The sequence below is a fragment of the Plecotus auritus genome, assembly GCF_963455305.1.
Source record: "Plecotus auritus genome assembly, chromosome: 2".
Lineage (NCBI taxonomy): Eukaryota > Metazoa > Chordata > Mammalia > Chiroptera > Vespertilionidae > Plecotus > Plecotus auritus.
In genome coordinates, this window is record NC_137771.1 from 82,264,029 (window position 1) to 82,281,304 (window position 17,276).

The 17,276-nt window shown below is 40.4% G+C and overlaps 1 protein-coding gene across 1 annotated transcript in view; it reads right to left on the reverse strand.

Annotated features, from left to right (window-relative positions):
* Positions 1–17,276, reverse strand: part of CAP2 (cyclase associated actin cytoskeleton regulatory protein 2) — a 150,456-nt gene that overhangs the window by 82,129 nt on the left and 51,051 nt on the right. Inside the window, exon 4 of the mRNA XM_080654089.1 lies at positions 10,276–10,353. Within this exon, the coding sequence (XP_080510215.1) occupies positions 10,276–10,353 (78 nt within the window). The remainder of the gene's footprint in view (positions 1–10,275; positions 10,354–17,276) is intronic.

A 17,276-nucleotide genomic window follows, 5' to 3' on the forward strand; every position in this document is an offset into this window, starting at 1 on the left:
GCATTTCAATTTAGGACATATAGTAGTTTGTCTTCTTCTAAAAACAATTATGTACAATTTATTCTGGATTATTTGTAATGTTAGTAACTCAGGGAAATGTCTGCATTTTTAATTAAGAGCTAAGGACACAAATTAAAAGTACTGCACAGTGAAGCTTAAATCTTGCCCTCACTAGTTGGAGCACATAAACACTAATATCAAATGATGGTTTTGTCATGTGACCCATCCATCCCCCAGCACATACAAATATAGAACATGACCATAAAAAGTAATGGACCATGCCCTCTGCTAAGTAATTTATGACAGCGCACCCAGACTGGAATGCCAGCTGGAATTACCTTCTCTCTGACTGCTATTTTCGCATATACAGCTTTGAACAGATGATAGAAGCTATGTCCTGCAAAGAGGACCTAAATTAAGGCTGCTGGAACAATGAACAAGTAGCAAATCCGAATCAAAGGCCAAAGTATGTTTAGTTTTAAAAAAGATTTGTTGAATGACTCCATGAATGACCTATTTTAAAATTAATTTTTGATTCAAGCCATAAGAGAAAAACTTGCAACGCTTCCAGTTTGTGTGTGCGTTTTTTTTTTAGATTAATGGTGTCTAGCAAGCAAACATTTAGCTTCACGATGGAGAATGAGAAATAGTTGATAATTTTTGTATTAAAAATACAACGTTTGACTAAACAGAGAATGAAAAATTCCCTAGCCAAGTACATAGTTCCAGCCTTTAAGAAGAAACTGCCATCAAGGCAGTCTGGAACTGTAACAAACTTCATATGAAAATAGTTGATAAAACAAAAGATATTATCCTTCCTTATTGACCTTTACCCCCTCAGATAATCCCCAAATCCCCTGTGTGTGATAACCACCTCACTTCCTTTGGACTGCCATTCATTATCTAATTCATGTCTTACACAAAGACAGATGAGCTAATGTGCCTTATCAGATTAAAAAAAAAAGTCACCATGAGTGATGTCCAACAGGACAGGATCTTAGCAAATCCTTTCTGCCTCCACACTAACCAGGGTCACAGCTCACAGGGCCATTCACAGCTTTATGTTGCTAAAGCAAACAGTCTGGGCAGAAGAATGACAGCATTACCCTCCTTTCTGATTACCCTCCTCTCTGCACCCTGATAAACAAATGATTAGCTTTCCTGTTGGGATTCAGCACTGACTGGGTAGCTTCAGGCTGTCAGCTCCAGCAGACCCTGATGATACCACCCCTCCCTCCCTTGCCTGGTGCTTCCTTCTTCCTGAACAGGCAGCCAGGGTGTAATTACTGAGGTGCTTTTCTTGCTGTGGAAAGGCTCAGATGGAAAGCAAAAGCCTCTTTTAGCCTCATTTCTCCACCTACAACATGAAATGCGCACAGAAAGCTGCTGGTGACCATACAGCAATCCTGGAGGTATCAGTCAGCAAGCAGCTTTTATCTGCGTGAGCAGATATTTTAGTTGGGTTTAAGCCTATACTCTTCTCTAGAAATTAAAAGCATTGCCTTTGGGTGCTTTTGAGTTGGCAGTGAAGAGAACCAACCCATTCAGTAATATGAAGTGAGACTAAAAAGTTAATTTAGAAAAGGCCATAAAGTGAGCCACCGGTGAGATTCAAAAGTGCTACCTCTTCCTGAAACTGTCAATGCAGACCACTGGGAAATTCCTCTATTTGAAGAAAAGATAACAGTATAATACAAAGGGTAAATGTTATTATTATTATTTTTTTACCTTTTATTTTTTTTACACTTTTTCATTTCTATTTTCAAGATTAAAAATATTTGCTTGGCACATATAATTAATACCAGTTACTCAACAGAATATTTTCCTGATGCTTTTGTATTAAGAAAAAAATGTCATAACAATATTTGAAAGTAGGCATTTCATTTTACATTAGGGCCAGAATTACTTCCTTGCATTATGTTACCTGCCACATACCCCCTAACAACAGAACTTAGCACTAATTATGGCCAAACCTTTCATGAAGATTCAGCAGTCCCGACTGAGCAATGTGGTGACATTTTCTGGGCATAGATGTAAGGAACGCTTGGGATTCTGGCTTTGTTCATTCGTTTGCCTTTCCTTACAATTTCCAGACCTGCCACAAGCACCAACCAATTTACCCAAGACATGCTCTGAGATCAAAGTCATGTGACCATTCTGTTAGACAATAATTTGACACTTGATGGTAAAACATTAAAGAGGAACAAAGGATGAACACACTCTAACTAAGAGAAAGTTTAAGATGTTTGTATACATGTATCTATATCTGCATTTCTCTATACATATCCAAATGCAATAGAAACAAATTCAGCTGTTAGATTTGCAAGCAAGTTTTCCTGTCTTTCTCTGGATGGCTACTGGGCTAGTAACCTGGAAAAACCCACATGAGTGTTTAGAAAGACAATCTATTTCCACTGAAATAGACCTTATCTTAGCCAAACCAAGTTACCCACTCTGGCAGATTGGCTAGATGCTCACAAATCTATGACTTCTTCATCCCAGGCACATGGATTGGTTAAATTCCTCAGCCTCCTTTGTGGCTAGGAATGGCCACGAGACGGAATGAAGGTGGAGGGGACACATGCCACTTCCAGGCCTGGCTCATAAAACTTCATTCTCTTTCCCAATTCAATGGCTGATGATCTAGAGGAGGTGGGAGCTGCTGCATGGAAGAAGCCTGGGTACCTGAATGGCCATGTAGAATACTGTCAACCTAAATCATAGAGCAGACTTTGTGAGAGCAAGGAAAAAACGTCTACTTGGCCAAATCTCTGAGAATCAAAGACTTTTTCCTAAAGCAGTTGGACTACCTTGGCTAACACTGAACTCTCCTCAGTTACCTGATGCTTTCTGCTGTTCTTTTTCAATCCTCACTGTAACTTTATGAGGTAAAAACTATTATCCCCATTTTAAAGATAAGGAAACATAAGCTTAGAGTTTAACTGCCTTCCCCTAAGTAGGTAACTCGGCAAGTGGATTCAGTTAAAATGGTTCAGTGGAAATGTACTGTGGATTTTACCAAATTAAATTGCCACAAGTCACCCTGAAAAAGACTTTAAAACTTAGGAGACACAGGTGAACTTGTTGTTGTTTTTTGCATGTGGAGTAGCAGAGCTAATGAGAAGGTCTGTGATTCTAATCCAGACAGGCCCAAGTCCAAAGTTTCTACCCTTGACGACCCTCACAAATTATTAAATCTTATAAAAATCTCAAACACATTTATGCCCACTAGTAAACAGTAATCTGGATCTATTGATGCCTCAAGTAATTAGCAGAAATCTTAAAGTGACCCCCACTAGGCTTTCTTGCTTAGTTTAAGAGTAACAAATCATTTGCAAATTAGATTACTGCTCCATGAATTTAAAAATCCTTTTGAGGTGAGTGCTTTGAGCAGAGCACTGTGCTGGGCAGGCATAGTCTCTCAGAGCCAGAGGGATGGCCAGAAGGAAGCTCTCTGTGCAAATTTTCCGACTGTATACAAGTGAAAGGACCAAGAATCAGTTTTAGATTCCTTGTCTGCACACAGGAAGGCACTATTTCCTTTTAAAATGCAAGTCCAAATAAAGAGAGAAAAGGAGAGGGAGGCTAGAAGAAACTCACCTCTCACTTTTGGAGGAATAAAAACCTCAGACTCTTAGTCTTTTCAATGGAATAAAATCCACAGGGCAGTCAGTGACCATAAATAATCTTCTCTGAAGTTGGAAACTTAGGGTTATTATTTCCTCTGTGTACCAGTAAGCATTAATAACACACACACACACACCATTTCATTGTCAGGAACTAGCAGTATAAGAAATGTTGGAGAAAATATGGGAAGTGTGCCTAGGAGGGAAGGAGAATGCTTGTGGTAGTTACAGCAGTTCTCCAGCCCACCAACGCTTCCTATTTGTCTGCAAATTAGCGGGGGCCCGAGGAGGTGGGCCTCAATGGGTGACCATCCAGGAACCCCTGGTGATAGCCTTCTTTGGGTGGTGCCCATCTAGGGCACTGGTCTATTGGAGGCTCCATTTTCAGCCCAGGCCAGAGTTTTGGGGTCACTCATGGTGGAGATGATTAAAGATCATGTTTCACATCTCTCCCAGATAATGTGAAATGTCTCTGTGCTAAATAAACACTTCTTTTGGCTCTCTCTATTCAACTAAATGCTTTCTACAGTTTTATTTTGACCTATAGGTCTATAAGTGACTACGCAGTATGGCTCTTATTATGCGTAGGGTCTATGAAGAGGACTTTGGATGGTGAGTAAAGGAACGAACCCTGGTCTGGATCCCAGGGCCAGATCATTAATATGTTACTGAACTTTACCTTCATGCATGTAAAATAGAAGTAGCACATTTCCCTTACACTCACCTATTGTAAAAGCAAAAGAATAGTTGGATGTGCCAGTGTCCCTTGAAATTTTCTGCACCTACAAAATGGGGGTTTCTTGATCATTTTCCATATGAGAATCCTTCCATCAGCTGGGAAGAAACAGGCTTCATCAATTGTCACAATACTGAAAGGACTAGGCCATTTTTTTTTGCCCACAGATCATTTCTATAAATTACAACAAAGGGAGAGAGGACAAGCCTGAGATATTCTACACATGTTTTATAACCTGTTGTATGTCACAAGCATTGTAATATATCAACGAGAGAGGCGCTTTTAAAATGCAAGGTGTCATGACCCATTAGTACATCATGAAATCCACTCAGTGCATCATGATCAGCACTAGAAAAGGAAGAAATGAGCAGAGCAATAGAATGGACTAGAAGAAAAATGTCAGAATGCAGTGCACTTGGTAAGGGGAACTGTTGTATAACTGGGTGGTGAAATAAAAAATATATATTTTCTATGGATGATGGCTTGAAAATTTAAAAGCCCTTATCCTATATAATAAAAGGCTAATACTCAAACCTACTGAACTATAGGCGGGTGGTAAGGAGCGAGGGGTCCTGGACTGCGAGAGCTCCGAACTGCGAGAGGGATGTCTGATGGCCAGCTTAGGCCCGATCCCTGGGAGGGCGCAGGCAGGGTTGAGTGACCCCCCTGACCCAGTGCACGAATGTCGTGCACCAGGCCTCTAGTATTACAGAATACAAGAAATGTGTTTCTTAGTTCAAAATGAGAAAGGAAATTTGAAGTTGGATGTCTTCATTGTCAATCAAGCCTACAGACAAACCTCTTCTCCTGCTTCTCTCAGGGTAAACTGGAGGAGAGGGTGGGTGAACTCTGAGGGGCAGGGAAGAGAAAGCAAATGGCAGGGTGGCTTCACATTTTGGTCTGTGGCTCATGGCCTTATTAAAAAAACAATTCTCTTAGAGTCTCGTAAGGAGAAGGGACTCAAGGTAATCTGTATTAGTTTTCTATTGCTGCACAACAAATTACCACAAACCGAAAGACTTAAAATAATGTCCATTTATCATCTCAGTTTCTATAGGTCAGAAATCTGGGCAGAATAAAGCTATGGTCTCTGGTCAGGGTCTCACAGGGCTAATCGAGGTGTCGGCAGGCCTATATTCCCATTTGGAGCTTGAGGTCCCCTTTGAGGCTCATGTAGTTGTTGGCAGAATTCGGTTATTTGTAGTTGTATGACTGAGACCCCTGTTTTACTGCTGGCTGTTGGCAGAGGGTCTCTCTGAACTTCTGGAAGCTGTCTTCTCCCTACATGGCAGCTCTTGTCTTCAAGGACAGCAGAAGAATTGGTCTCCAGCCACTTTGACAGTCTTATATGTCACAACAGAGTCAGTGGAGTGCCTGTCCTGTCACCCTCCTCATAGCCTACTCAAAGGAGTGCTATCCCATGAACTCACAGGTTCCATCTACATTCAAGCAGAGGGATTATATATTAGGTGGTGGGAACCTTGGGGTCCATCTTCGGATTCTGCCTTCCACAGAATTTCCCCTAAAAGTTAGAATTCACCTAAAGTGACAACCATCAAACATTTAAAGCAACTTAAAAAAAAATGCAACTCTGCGTTTTCCAAACTGGTGCACCAGCTTCTGCAGAACTTGAGAAGATATCCACAAGAAGCCTCTGTGGTCAAATAAAGTTTTGAAAACGTGGGTACAATAATGTTTAACATGTTTCTTTACTGAGCACAGTGTGGGGTTTCCCCCATCATATTTAACCCAGGAAATAGATTTTTGGGTTTGTGCTAAATAAATCCACCACTTTATGAATGTTACTGTAATATTAATGTTACATTGAATGAACTGTATTATTGCTCTTGCACTGTCATTTTAATTCCTCTACAATGCCTTTGTTGATCCTCTGTCTACAAGATCCCTATCTCCCTGAATTTTGGTAGCACTAATGGTCTACCTCACTTGACTGGCAGTTTGCTTATAATTGACTAGAGGCCCAGTGCATGACATTTGTGCATGCGGGTGGGGCGGGTCTCCTCAGCCCAGCCTGCACCTTTTCTGGGAGCCCTTGGGGGATATCCGACTGTATGACATCCTTGGCGCTGCCGCGGAGGTGGGCTGCTGTGCTTGCCAGCCGTCATCCCAGCTTGTGGTTGAGAGGGGCTCCCCCTTTGGGAGTGCACTGACCACCAGGGGGCAGCTCCTGCATTGAGCAGGAACCCTGCCTCCACTGTGCACATAGCCATCTTGTGACAGCGCGAGGACCACCTGAGCTTTTATTAGTAAGGTAAGTATAAAATGCTTTTCTTTTTTGATGGTCATCTTCTACTAAATTTAATCTCTTTGAAGGCTGGCACTCTGGCTTAAAGCAGCAATGTGAGCACCGCACACAGCTGTTGGCTAAGATTTCTGGGAATCAGAGTTATCCTGGGGCATTTTGTCAGCTTTGGAACTAAGGAGTAAGCCAATTTCTCTCTCTCTGAACCTCTCCTAGCTCATCTTTAAATTGAGAACGCTGTGAGAGATGGTTCCTAAGGGCTCTTCCCAGCTAATATTTAATATATGCCTATCCTCAAGTCCTGCTCCATCTCATAGGTGTTTGTTTTTACAGTGCCTGTTAAGCACTTGATGAATATTTGTCCACTGAATAACTGTGAGCTTGCATTGTTGTGGGTTCCAGGATTTTATCAGTTCTCTCCTGTGTCCCAGGAGGTTGCTAGCTTCCAGCTGGCCCGTGTGCACAACCTCAGTTTTGGGCATCAGCTTATACAACCATCAGACCCAACTGACCACTAATGTTGTTTTGGCCTTGTCTCATGCCTCTGCAGAGTTAGAGGTCACCTCCATCAGCAGGATTGGAGGCACCCCTAGGAGGTCCTCCTGCCTTAAAATATCTTCCCTTTCCAATGCTTGAAACTCCTATTAAAGATTCATTTTATTTCAGAGCCTTATTACAACTCTAAGTAAATAATTATGTGAGTAATTATTTAATAACTCATCCTCTAGAAAACAAGTCACCTTGTATAGGCATGAAATGTGAACAAGAAATAAATCTCACTAAGATTTTGAAGATGTGTGTTACTGAAGCACAGCATAACTTGCTTTGATGTAGACATGTTCGGAGAAAATAACATAAGTTTGATATTTGACTACTGAGGGATTTTGTGCTTCTGGAGATATTAGGTAGTAAAACCTAAATTCTTGCTGCCCAAAGTGCAGCAGCATCACCTGGTCAGAACCACAGATTCTTGGGCCTCACCAGGGACCTGCTGATCCAGACCCTGAACTTTAACAAGATCTGCAGGTGATTAAGTGCAGATTAAAGCCTGAGAAGCAATGCTCAAGAGGTAGCTGGACATGACAGTTGGAAACACCTGAGATAAATTTGAGCCACAGGCATAACGGTGAGAGCCACAGGTTCTGAAAATGTGGTCCCTGGACCAGCAGCATCACCATCAGGTGGGAACTTCCAAGATGCAGATTCTCAGGCCACAGCCAGGTCCTATTGAACTGAAAACTCTAAGTGGAGCCCAGAAACCTGCAACTTCACAACCCTGCAGGTGAGTCTCAGGTGTGCTGAAGTTTGGGCACCACTGCCTTATGTCAGCAAGAGTTGAAATTATAGGAGTTAATATTCTCCTGAAAAAAGGAAGGAGGCGGGGATGACATGGACAGTTACAATATTGTTCCCATGAGAAACTATAACATGCTTTATGATAATCTTTATGATCATCTTCTTTATGATAATCTTCTTTATGATGTACCTTTTAGAATGTACATGGGGAAAATAAAGGCCTGGTCATGGACTATTCTCACCACTGTGGTGGTAAATTCTCAAATCGACTTTTCCACTGAGTGGAAGTACTAGAACAGTCCTCTGGGTAAAGATGGAGGTGACGAAAAGGGGGGTGGGCATCAAAACATTGCTTTGCATTTCACCTACCTGATACTGCTGGGGTTTATTATGCTCAGAGCATTGTAATAAGTGCTGGAACAATGCCTGCCCATGCCGTGCCTGGGTAACAGTCCCCTAGAACAGATCCATTCCTTCCCCTTAGATCAAGAATGCAGTGGAGGAAGAAGGGCAAGGAGCTATACCCAATATATTACACCCAAGAATCTGCACAGCCACACGCTCAGACACACATTATCCCTGACCATGGCTCCTCCCAGTACATTCATTCATTTCTTCACCCAATACTTAATGAGTGACTTTTATGTGCAAGGCTGCAAGGCCAACGGAGAAGCCTGTGTGCGTGTGTGTGTGTGTGTGTGTGTGAGTGTGTGTGTGCGCGCGCGCTTGAAGAAGGGATTGAGTGGGGCACCGGCCAAGAAAGTCATGGTTCTTCCCTCCATCTGAGACTCTTGATGATGCATTGAGGTTACTTCTCCTCTCACTTTAATCACAGGAAAGCCAGGCTAAGTCTGTCTCTTGAATGCATCACATTGTGATTTCCTAGCATCACTGTTTTCTTTTGCAAAGGGGGGAAATATCAGGGACTGAGAAAGCCAAGGAAGAAAATGCATCCACAGCAGAACACAATATTTCCATCCCTACAAAGCTATCTGCCTAGGCTGTGTGCTAACTCGTTTCCTGTAAGGGAAGTGATCCATCCATCTATCCAGGTAGGTCCTGGTAGCTATGGCTACAAAACTTTCAAGGCCAAGACCACTTTCTGACCAATTAAATCAGAACCTCTTGGAGTGAGAACTAGACACTGATATTTAAAAAAATTTCTGGGAGATGCCACTGCACAGGTGGGGCTGGGGACCGTGGTTCCAGGGAGGATCTAGCAGCCGTGGGCAAACTACGGCCCGCAGGCCGGATCCGGCCCATTCGGCTGTTCTATCCGGCCCACGGAGCCGAAAGAGGGGAGGGTTCTCTTGCTCTCCCCTCCGCTCCTTTACTTTGAATTTATATTAGTTCACACAAACACTCCATCCATGCTTTTGTTCCGGCCCTCCGGTCCAGTTTAAGAACCCATTGTGGCCTCGAGTCAAAAAGTTTGCCCACCCCTGACTAGGGTCTTAAGTGTTGGTCCTTTATGGAGCTGAGCTTCATTCCCTGAAAGTCTAAGTCCTAGTTTCCCAGGATTCTCAGCTTCACTTTTTCAATTTCAGGAGTTTGTTTTAGAATTAAAAGTGAGCTATTAAATTTAAAATATGTGTTATAGTGCATATTCAATGACCTTCTGTATTTATATGGTTGTACCAAAATTCAGATGCAGAATATTTAGTCAAAACAATTACTTTTTTCTTATTTAATAAAGAATGCTGGTAATAGATCTACTTTTTAGCCTAGTCTTACCTGCTTGAGCTTATGAAATAGAAGATAATCAAATTCATACATAGAATATATATATGATGATAGATGTGAACACATTTTGATAACAAAGCAGCACAAAGTATGAACTAAAAAGTAGTAGTAAACACTTTCTTGATTATAAAACTATTGTGAGAATAGTAAAAAGAATAGGATAGGAGAGGGTGGGTGGGAAGAGATCAACCAATGAACTTGTATGCATATATGGATAATCCATGGACACAGACAATAGGGTGGTGAAGGCCTGGGGTAGGGGGGGGCAGGTTGGGAGAGGTCAATGGGGGAAAAAGGGGACATATGTAATACTTTCAACAATAAAGATTAAAAGAATAAACTGTTCATTCAAAATTTAAAAAAAGATATAGGTGACATAAATAAATTGACCTTTTAAACTGGTGATGTCAATTGTTACAGTATGAATTTGGCCATAATGTGATTATGAAGAGAGAAGAAATGTTCCATATCATGGTCTGGCTTAGAGACAGCACCTACACGTGCTGTAACTCTCATTTTCAGGTTGTCACAGTAACTGGTTCTGTTGCTTCCTATTTTATCTTACACTGTCCATTTCCTAGGCAGCCCTGCGACTAGGGATGCACTCTTACCTCCTGGGGTTGTTGGTACTGAGAGGCCATCAGGAGGAAGGCCCGCTGGGCCTGGAAAGCGCTATGCACCATTTCTGCCTGGAAACAAAGAGGAAGAGGAAGTTTAAATGTTTGAGCTCCTAAACAGCATTACCATATGATCCAGAAACCCCATTCCTACTATATACCCAAGGAAAATAAAAAAAATATGCTCACACAAAAACTTGTAGATAAAGGTTCATAATGGCATTACTCATAACAGCTCAGATGTGGAAACAGCCAGAATGTCCATCAACTGATGAATGAATAAATGAAATGTGATATACCCATATAATGGAATATCACTTGGCATTAAAAAGAATGGATTGCTGCCCAGCCAGTGTGGCTCAGTGGTTGAGCGTCGACCTATGAATCAGGAGGGCATGGTTCGATTCCTGGTCAGGGCACATGCTCGTGTTGCGGGCTCGATCCCCAGTGTGGGGTGTGCAGGAGGCAGCTGGTAATGATTCTCATCATTGATTTTTTTTTCTCTCTCTCTCCCTCTTCTTTCCTTTCTGAAAATAATAAAATATACTTAAAAAAAGAAAAAGAAATGAAGTACTGATGGATGTACAACATGGGTAAACCTTGAAAACATTATGCTGAGTGCATAAAGCCAGCCACAAAAGACTGCATTTGTGTGATTCCAATCATATAAAATGACCAGAATAATAAGCCTATCTGCAGAGTGGCTGCCAGGGGCTGGTGGGTGGGGGTGATAGGAAGTGACTGCTAATGAGAATGGGGCTTCTTTTGGGGGTGATGAAGATGTTCTGGGATTAGGCAATGGTAATATCACAACTTGGTGAGTATACTAAAAACCACTGAATTGTACATGTAAAAAGTGAATGTTATAATATGTGAGTTACTATATCTCAACAAAGCTGTTAAAGAATGTTTGAACCCCAAAGTGTTTTCAATGGCTGTCTCTCTTGTCCTCTTTCATAGTGTGCCCAAATCTGTTCCATACCTTCTGGAAAGAAAATTGTCCCGTATGCTACCCCCATAAACATATGCTCACCGAGAGCTAGTGGCTTCCACAATCATTCATTAAGATGGTTCCAGAAGAGATTTCAGTGCTACCTGGACTCAACGCCCCAAAAAGGAGTTGAGTGCATGGGAATGTCTTCAAACACAATGTATCGTATTCTCTTATCCTCACCCTCTACACACTCTTAACTAATTAATTCTTTAATTTTTTAAATTAAAAAAGTTACAGAAAAGTACCAAGAAAAAAATAATTCCAAATACTCACATTCCCCACAATTAATCACTTTTGGCATGTTTAAAAAAATTTATTTTTTTAACTTTTTTATTTTTTTATTGTTCAAAGTAGTACATATATCTCCTTTTTCCCTCCATTGACCTTCTTCCAGCCTCCCCATCCCCTGTTGCATGTCCTCATCCCACCCCTCCAGTGTCTTGTGTCCATTGGTTGTGCTTATATACATGCATACAAGTCCTTTGGTTGATCTCTTTCCCCTCCTCCCCAACATTCCCCAACCTTCCCGCTGTCTTTGACAGTCTGTTTGGTGCTTTACTGCCTCTGTATCTATCTTTTTGTTCATCAGGTTATAATGTTCTTTATTTTCCATAAATGAGTGAGATCATGTGGTATTTTCCTTTCATTGTCTGGCTTATTTCACTTAACATAATGCTCTCCAGGTCCGTCCATCCATGCTGTTGCAAATAGTAAGAATTCCTTTTTTTTATAGCAGCGTAGTATTCCATTGTGTAGATGTACCACTGTTTTCTAATCCACTCATCTGCTGATGGGCATTTAGGCTGTTTCCAAATCTTAGCTATGGTGAATTGTGCTGCTATGAACATAGGGGTGCATATATCCTTTCTGATTGGTATTTCTAATTTCTTGGGATATATTCTTAGGAGTGGGATTACTGGGTCAAATGGGAGTTCCATTTTTAGTTTTTTGAGGAAACTCCATACTGTTCTCCACAGTGGCTGTACCAGTCTGCATTCCCACAAGCAGTGCATGAGGGTTCCTTTTTCTCTGAATCCTCGCCAGCACTTGTCATTTGATGATTTGTTGATGATTGCCATTCTGACAGGTGTGAGATGGTACTACATTGTCGTTTTGATTTGCATCTCTTGGATTACCCGGTTTGGCTCAGTGGATAGAGCATTGGCCTGGGGACTGAAGGGTCCCAAGTTCGATCCCGGTCAAGGGCATGTACCTTGGTTGCAGGCACATCCCCAATAGGGGTATGCAGGAGGCAGCTAATCGATGTTTCTCTCTCATCGATGTTTCTAACTCTCTATACCCCTCTCCCTTCCTCTCTGTAAAAAATCAATAAAATATATATTTTTTAGTTTTTAAGAAAATTTGCACAGCTGTTTTCAGTAACACAAAGCATAATGATATAGAATAGGTTTCTAAATGCTGAAGGTTAGAAAAATTAAAGTTTAAAAAATGTCTCACAACCTGGAAAAAATCATTATTAACATTAGCTGAATATTTAAGATACATGTACAGAGAGATTTTGATAAAATGAGACCATACTCTAGGTGCTATTTAAAAAGTATGAATTTTAATTATAACTGAATAGTAGCAATGAAAGAGAAATGACTGATAAACCTCAAATAAAAATTTCTGCACTATATAATTATGCCATAAGTGATCATTCTAAGGTTAAAAATTATAAAATAATATGAGATTGGAATAATTATGTGTGGCATTTTAAAGTACATGATACAATTTTAGATAATACTGATTGGGAATCAATTGGGAAAGATAAAAACATAAGTACTTTCTCACTTCTATCTCTAGTCCCCTATCGTCCATATTTTTTAGTGGTTGTTTCCATTTAGCTCAATTGATAGCATTCATATTCTACCTGCAATATTAATTCCCAGAGTTGTTTAGGATTAGTTCTACATTTAAACATACCTAATGGTTCTCACCAGCTCTTTTACCATGACTTCTCCATTTCTGAATTATTTGGATGTTTTTATTGACTGAACTCTCATTATCAAGTATTTTCTTCAAAACAGTTTCAAGGTTGCTTTAGTTCTTCAGAATTAAGTAGCTCTCCCTGTTGTCTTTATATTTAACAACATCTTGGCTAGATGTAACATCCCAGAGTCTCTCTCCACTTTCAGATACCCTGGCACTAAGTGTGGCAATGGAAAGTCTGAAGCCAGCCTGATTTTTTTCTCCCTGGTAGGACTTTGCCTTTTTCTGGTTTGACATCTGAAGATTTATTTCTTTATCCTTAGAGTTTAATAGCTTAAACAAGATGTTTAGGTTTTGAGCATTCTATATTCTATATCCTGGAATAGGTTTGGCCCTTCACTTCTGGGAAACTTTCTTATATTTTTCAATATTTCTTCCATTTCATTTGTTAGAATAACTATTCAAGGACTCCCATTATAATCCTCAGATTGTATAATATTTTAATGTCTTCATATCTTTTAGATTCTTTCTCTGCCTTTAATTTCCCGTCTATCATCTGTATTTACTGTGATTATATGTATACTTTTCTCCAATCTTAGTAACCAGATTTTCAACATGGTTTCTTATATACATTAACATTTCTATTTAGATACGATTTTTACAATAACGTTTTTGTTCTTGATTAGTTAGACTTTCAATTTTTCCTTTTAATTTTATTCTTGTTTTCTAACCTTGCTTTATGCTTTTTAAAAAATACATTTAGCCCGGCCGGCATGGCTCAGTGGTTGAGCATCCACCTATTAACCAGGAGGTCACAATTCGATTCCTGGTCGGGGCACATGCCTGGATTGTGGGCCTGATTCCCAGTGTGGGGCATGCAGGAGGCAGCAGATGGATGATTCCCTCTCATCATTGCTATTTCTATCTCTCTCTCCCTCTCCCTTCCTCTCTGAAATCAATAAAAATATAAAAAAATACATTTATACTCTAAATTCTAAGAATATGTTATATTCTTATTAAACATTGTGAGGAATCCATTTCTGTTTCTTAACTTTTGTTTTCCTTGAGGGCTAGTCTGTCTGTCTTTCGCATGCTATGTTACTTTCTGACACCATGTAGCTGCCATGTGCTGATTCCTTGAGCCTTTTGCCACCGTATTGGAGGTCAGTTAGTTTTCCCTTTCAAGAGACAGTTCAAGAGCTAATTGCCTTGTGCTCTCTACTCTATTAGGGCCTGATGGAATAGGGGATAGGGAAAGGGAGAGCTCAGCTGTCCAGTCTTTATTTGAGAATTTGGGGGCTCATTCTTCTGGGAATATGTTAAATGTCCTAAATCAGGATTCACTTCACCTATATGAAACAGGCCATTCTGATGAAGATTTTGGATCATTTCTCCAATTCCGAACCCAGACAGCCTTTACATATGCATAGGGAAGCAGCCCTGAGGTTTCCATTTCTTGTTTCATATTTTCATCTCCTGACTTCATTTTTTTAGGGCATGTTTTTAAGGGGTGGGAAATAGAGGCAGAGTTAGGAACCGAAGGCTGCTCGGCCACCAGTTACTGAAATGTATTGCTTTAGAATCTGGCTTTTTTGTTTGGTTACTATCAGTGCATTTTTAAAAATCTTTTCCTCCCTCATTTGTGAGAGAGAAAAATTCTGATTTAGTTGTATGTGGTCATGAATTTATATTCTTTTATCCTTGTTGATTTCACCTTTAATCTCATCCTGGTTAGCTTTACTAGTACATCTGTTTTGGGCCAGTTTCTATTTCTCTGCCTTTTGGATAATGGCTTACTTCTCTGAGAGATAAGTAAGAACTAGCTTGATACATTTCCAAAAACAACTAGAATAGCATCAATAGGATTAGGTTAATTTCATCCCAGTGTCAGTCGATATCAGAAAATTTTCTGGGCTTGAAGGGTAAAGGTGTTAGCTAAATGGGAAATGACTAGTTTTCATCATTCCACTTCATTATCACATTTTGATATCTGACAAATTTTCCAAAATATTTACTGAAATTTTGTTTCTAACTTTTCTCATTATTTCTCATCCTGTAATTTTTTTTCTACTGAGAAATGGTTGAAATCAAACCAAAACAAGTAAGTCATTTATTTTAAAATCACAAATTCAGCCATCAATAGTATAACAGATTAAGTCTAATAATGTTTAAATGAGGGTATGGTTTCCATTTTGGGATACATCGTCTCATCTTAGCTTTTCCCTGGTATCTGATTTCTGGGATTATATTGGAAGGAATAGAGGAGTTTTGAATTTTCCTGGAGGCCATTATGACCTATAAATGTGAAGCTCTGAGCTGCATGAATGTTTACCCATGAATCAAAACGTGTGTTTTCAGTGGTTCAAAAAGACTGTTGTTGTCTCTAACAATCACAATTCCAAAAAGAAAGCTATTAAGTACAACTTTCCATAGCTTGGACATAAATAAAAGAACTGCACTTCTCCCAGCAACAATAATATGGAGGTATTGTCCTCATCTATGAAAAGCCTTGCAGAGCCGACTGAATTACAGTTGCTATGGGAACAGCAATTTGGGATCACCTGACTTCTGTAGTTAAAATTGCAGCTCAGAAGTAACATTAACAATATTTTTTGTAGTTATCTGAAGATGAACACTATCATCAGCCTTTTTTACTTTCCCTAGAAACAACATTAAGCATGTTGCTAATAGAGTAATTTTCTGGTGGGTTGGATTAGTGAAGATGGCCAATTTCATTAATTAGTCTCTTCCCCCAATGGCCTCTCACTCAACAATAGAGGTGGAGGTTGGAGCAGAAAATGGCTGAATATTTAGACATCTGCTTCACCTCTCCCTCTCAATTTGCTTATGTAGACAGATCTTTCTGAGGATTCAGCTGTGTGCTTCTTCCTGCTCCCGGGAACTCTGGGCATAATCAGCAAACTCTAAACCATATTCATTTTTAACCTCATTGGTCGGAGCGTCAAAGGATTTTCATTTTACCTGTGAGATATTCTAATCCATCTGCTTCCTGATTCTGGAAAGTTCCATGAGTTCTCTCAACCAGACAGCATCCTATTTAGGAGCAATTTTACTGAACCTGCTGAGTTCTGATAACTTGAAAGGGAGAATTTGGCTCACTCAGGCTATTCAAAACATTGTGAAAGAAAAAGCCAAACGTAGGGATTTTCAGTCATGACAAATAACAGGGTTTTTGCTGAGTTTGTCCATCACACATGTGCAGGACTCAGTGGCCTTTGTGGGTAAATATGCACATCTCTCTGCCTATGAGCCCGTGTGTGTGGAGAGGAAAGGGGCAGTGTTGGTAAGAGCCAGGGCTATGCATTTTCTTTGAACCCTATCAGTTATCACTTAGGCAACTGGGGTTCTTGGACAGATAGGTTGGTGGACCATCGTGTTCTATAATCCAAGGGAAGAAAGTAGGAGGATGAATTTCAGTAATCAGTTTAAAATAAGCCTTGGGACAAGCAGATATGAGCTAAATACCAGTATGACTTATTTTCAGCTAATCCCCTTGGGAGAGAGCTGGGTCCCTGAGGAAGATGAATCTCTGAATAGTTGTCAAAGCTTTGCATGGGTTAAGCAGGAAAGCTATAAGCTGCAAAGCACCATGTAGATGACAAAATGAGCAGGTGCAACAGAGGGGAAGGGCACAGGCAAGACTTGAAGGAGTTGCACAAAGCATCCAGCCAGGGTGCCAGGCCAGGTCTTCTGAAACCATGTCAACCTCTTTATGAGAGCTGGACAGTGAAAGGAAGGGGCTTCTCCTCCACTGACTAAGGTCAGGGGAATGGGTATCTGCTCATCGGGTGCAATCTGTGGGCCCTGAGAAGGTCACTGTCAATGCCATCCCCACATCCCTTCCCAATTAGTCTGCCAATGCTCTATATTTCATAATTAGAAATTGTATTTTTAGATCTTATTCTGTAGGGACCTCTAATCTACCCTAATGTAGAAGTCCTTTGAATTGCAGCCACTGAAAAGATAAAGAGGGACCTGATAGATAATAGCAAGACAGGAAAATGGGCCCACAAAAAGGTGATAGGATGCCAAAGATAAATTTCACCTA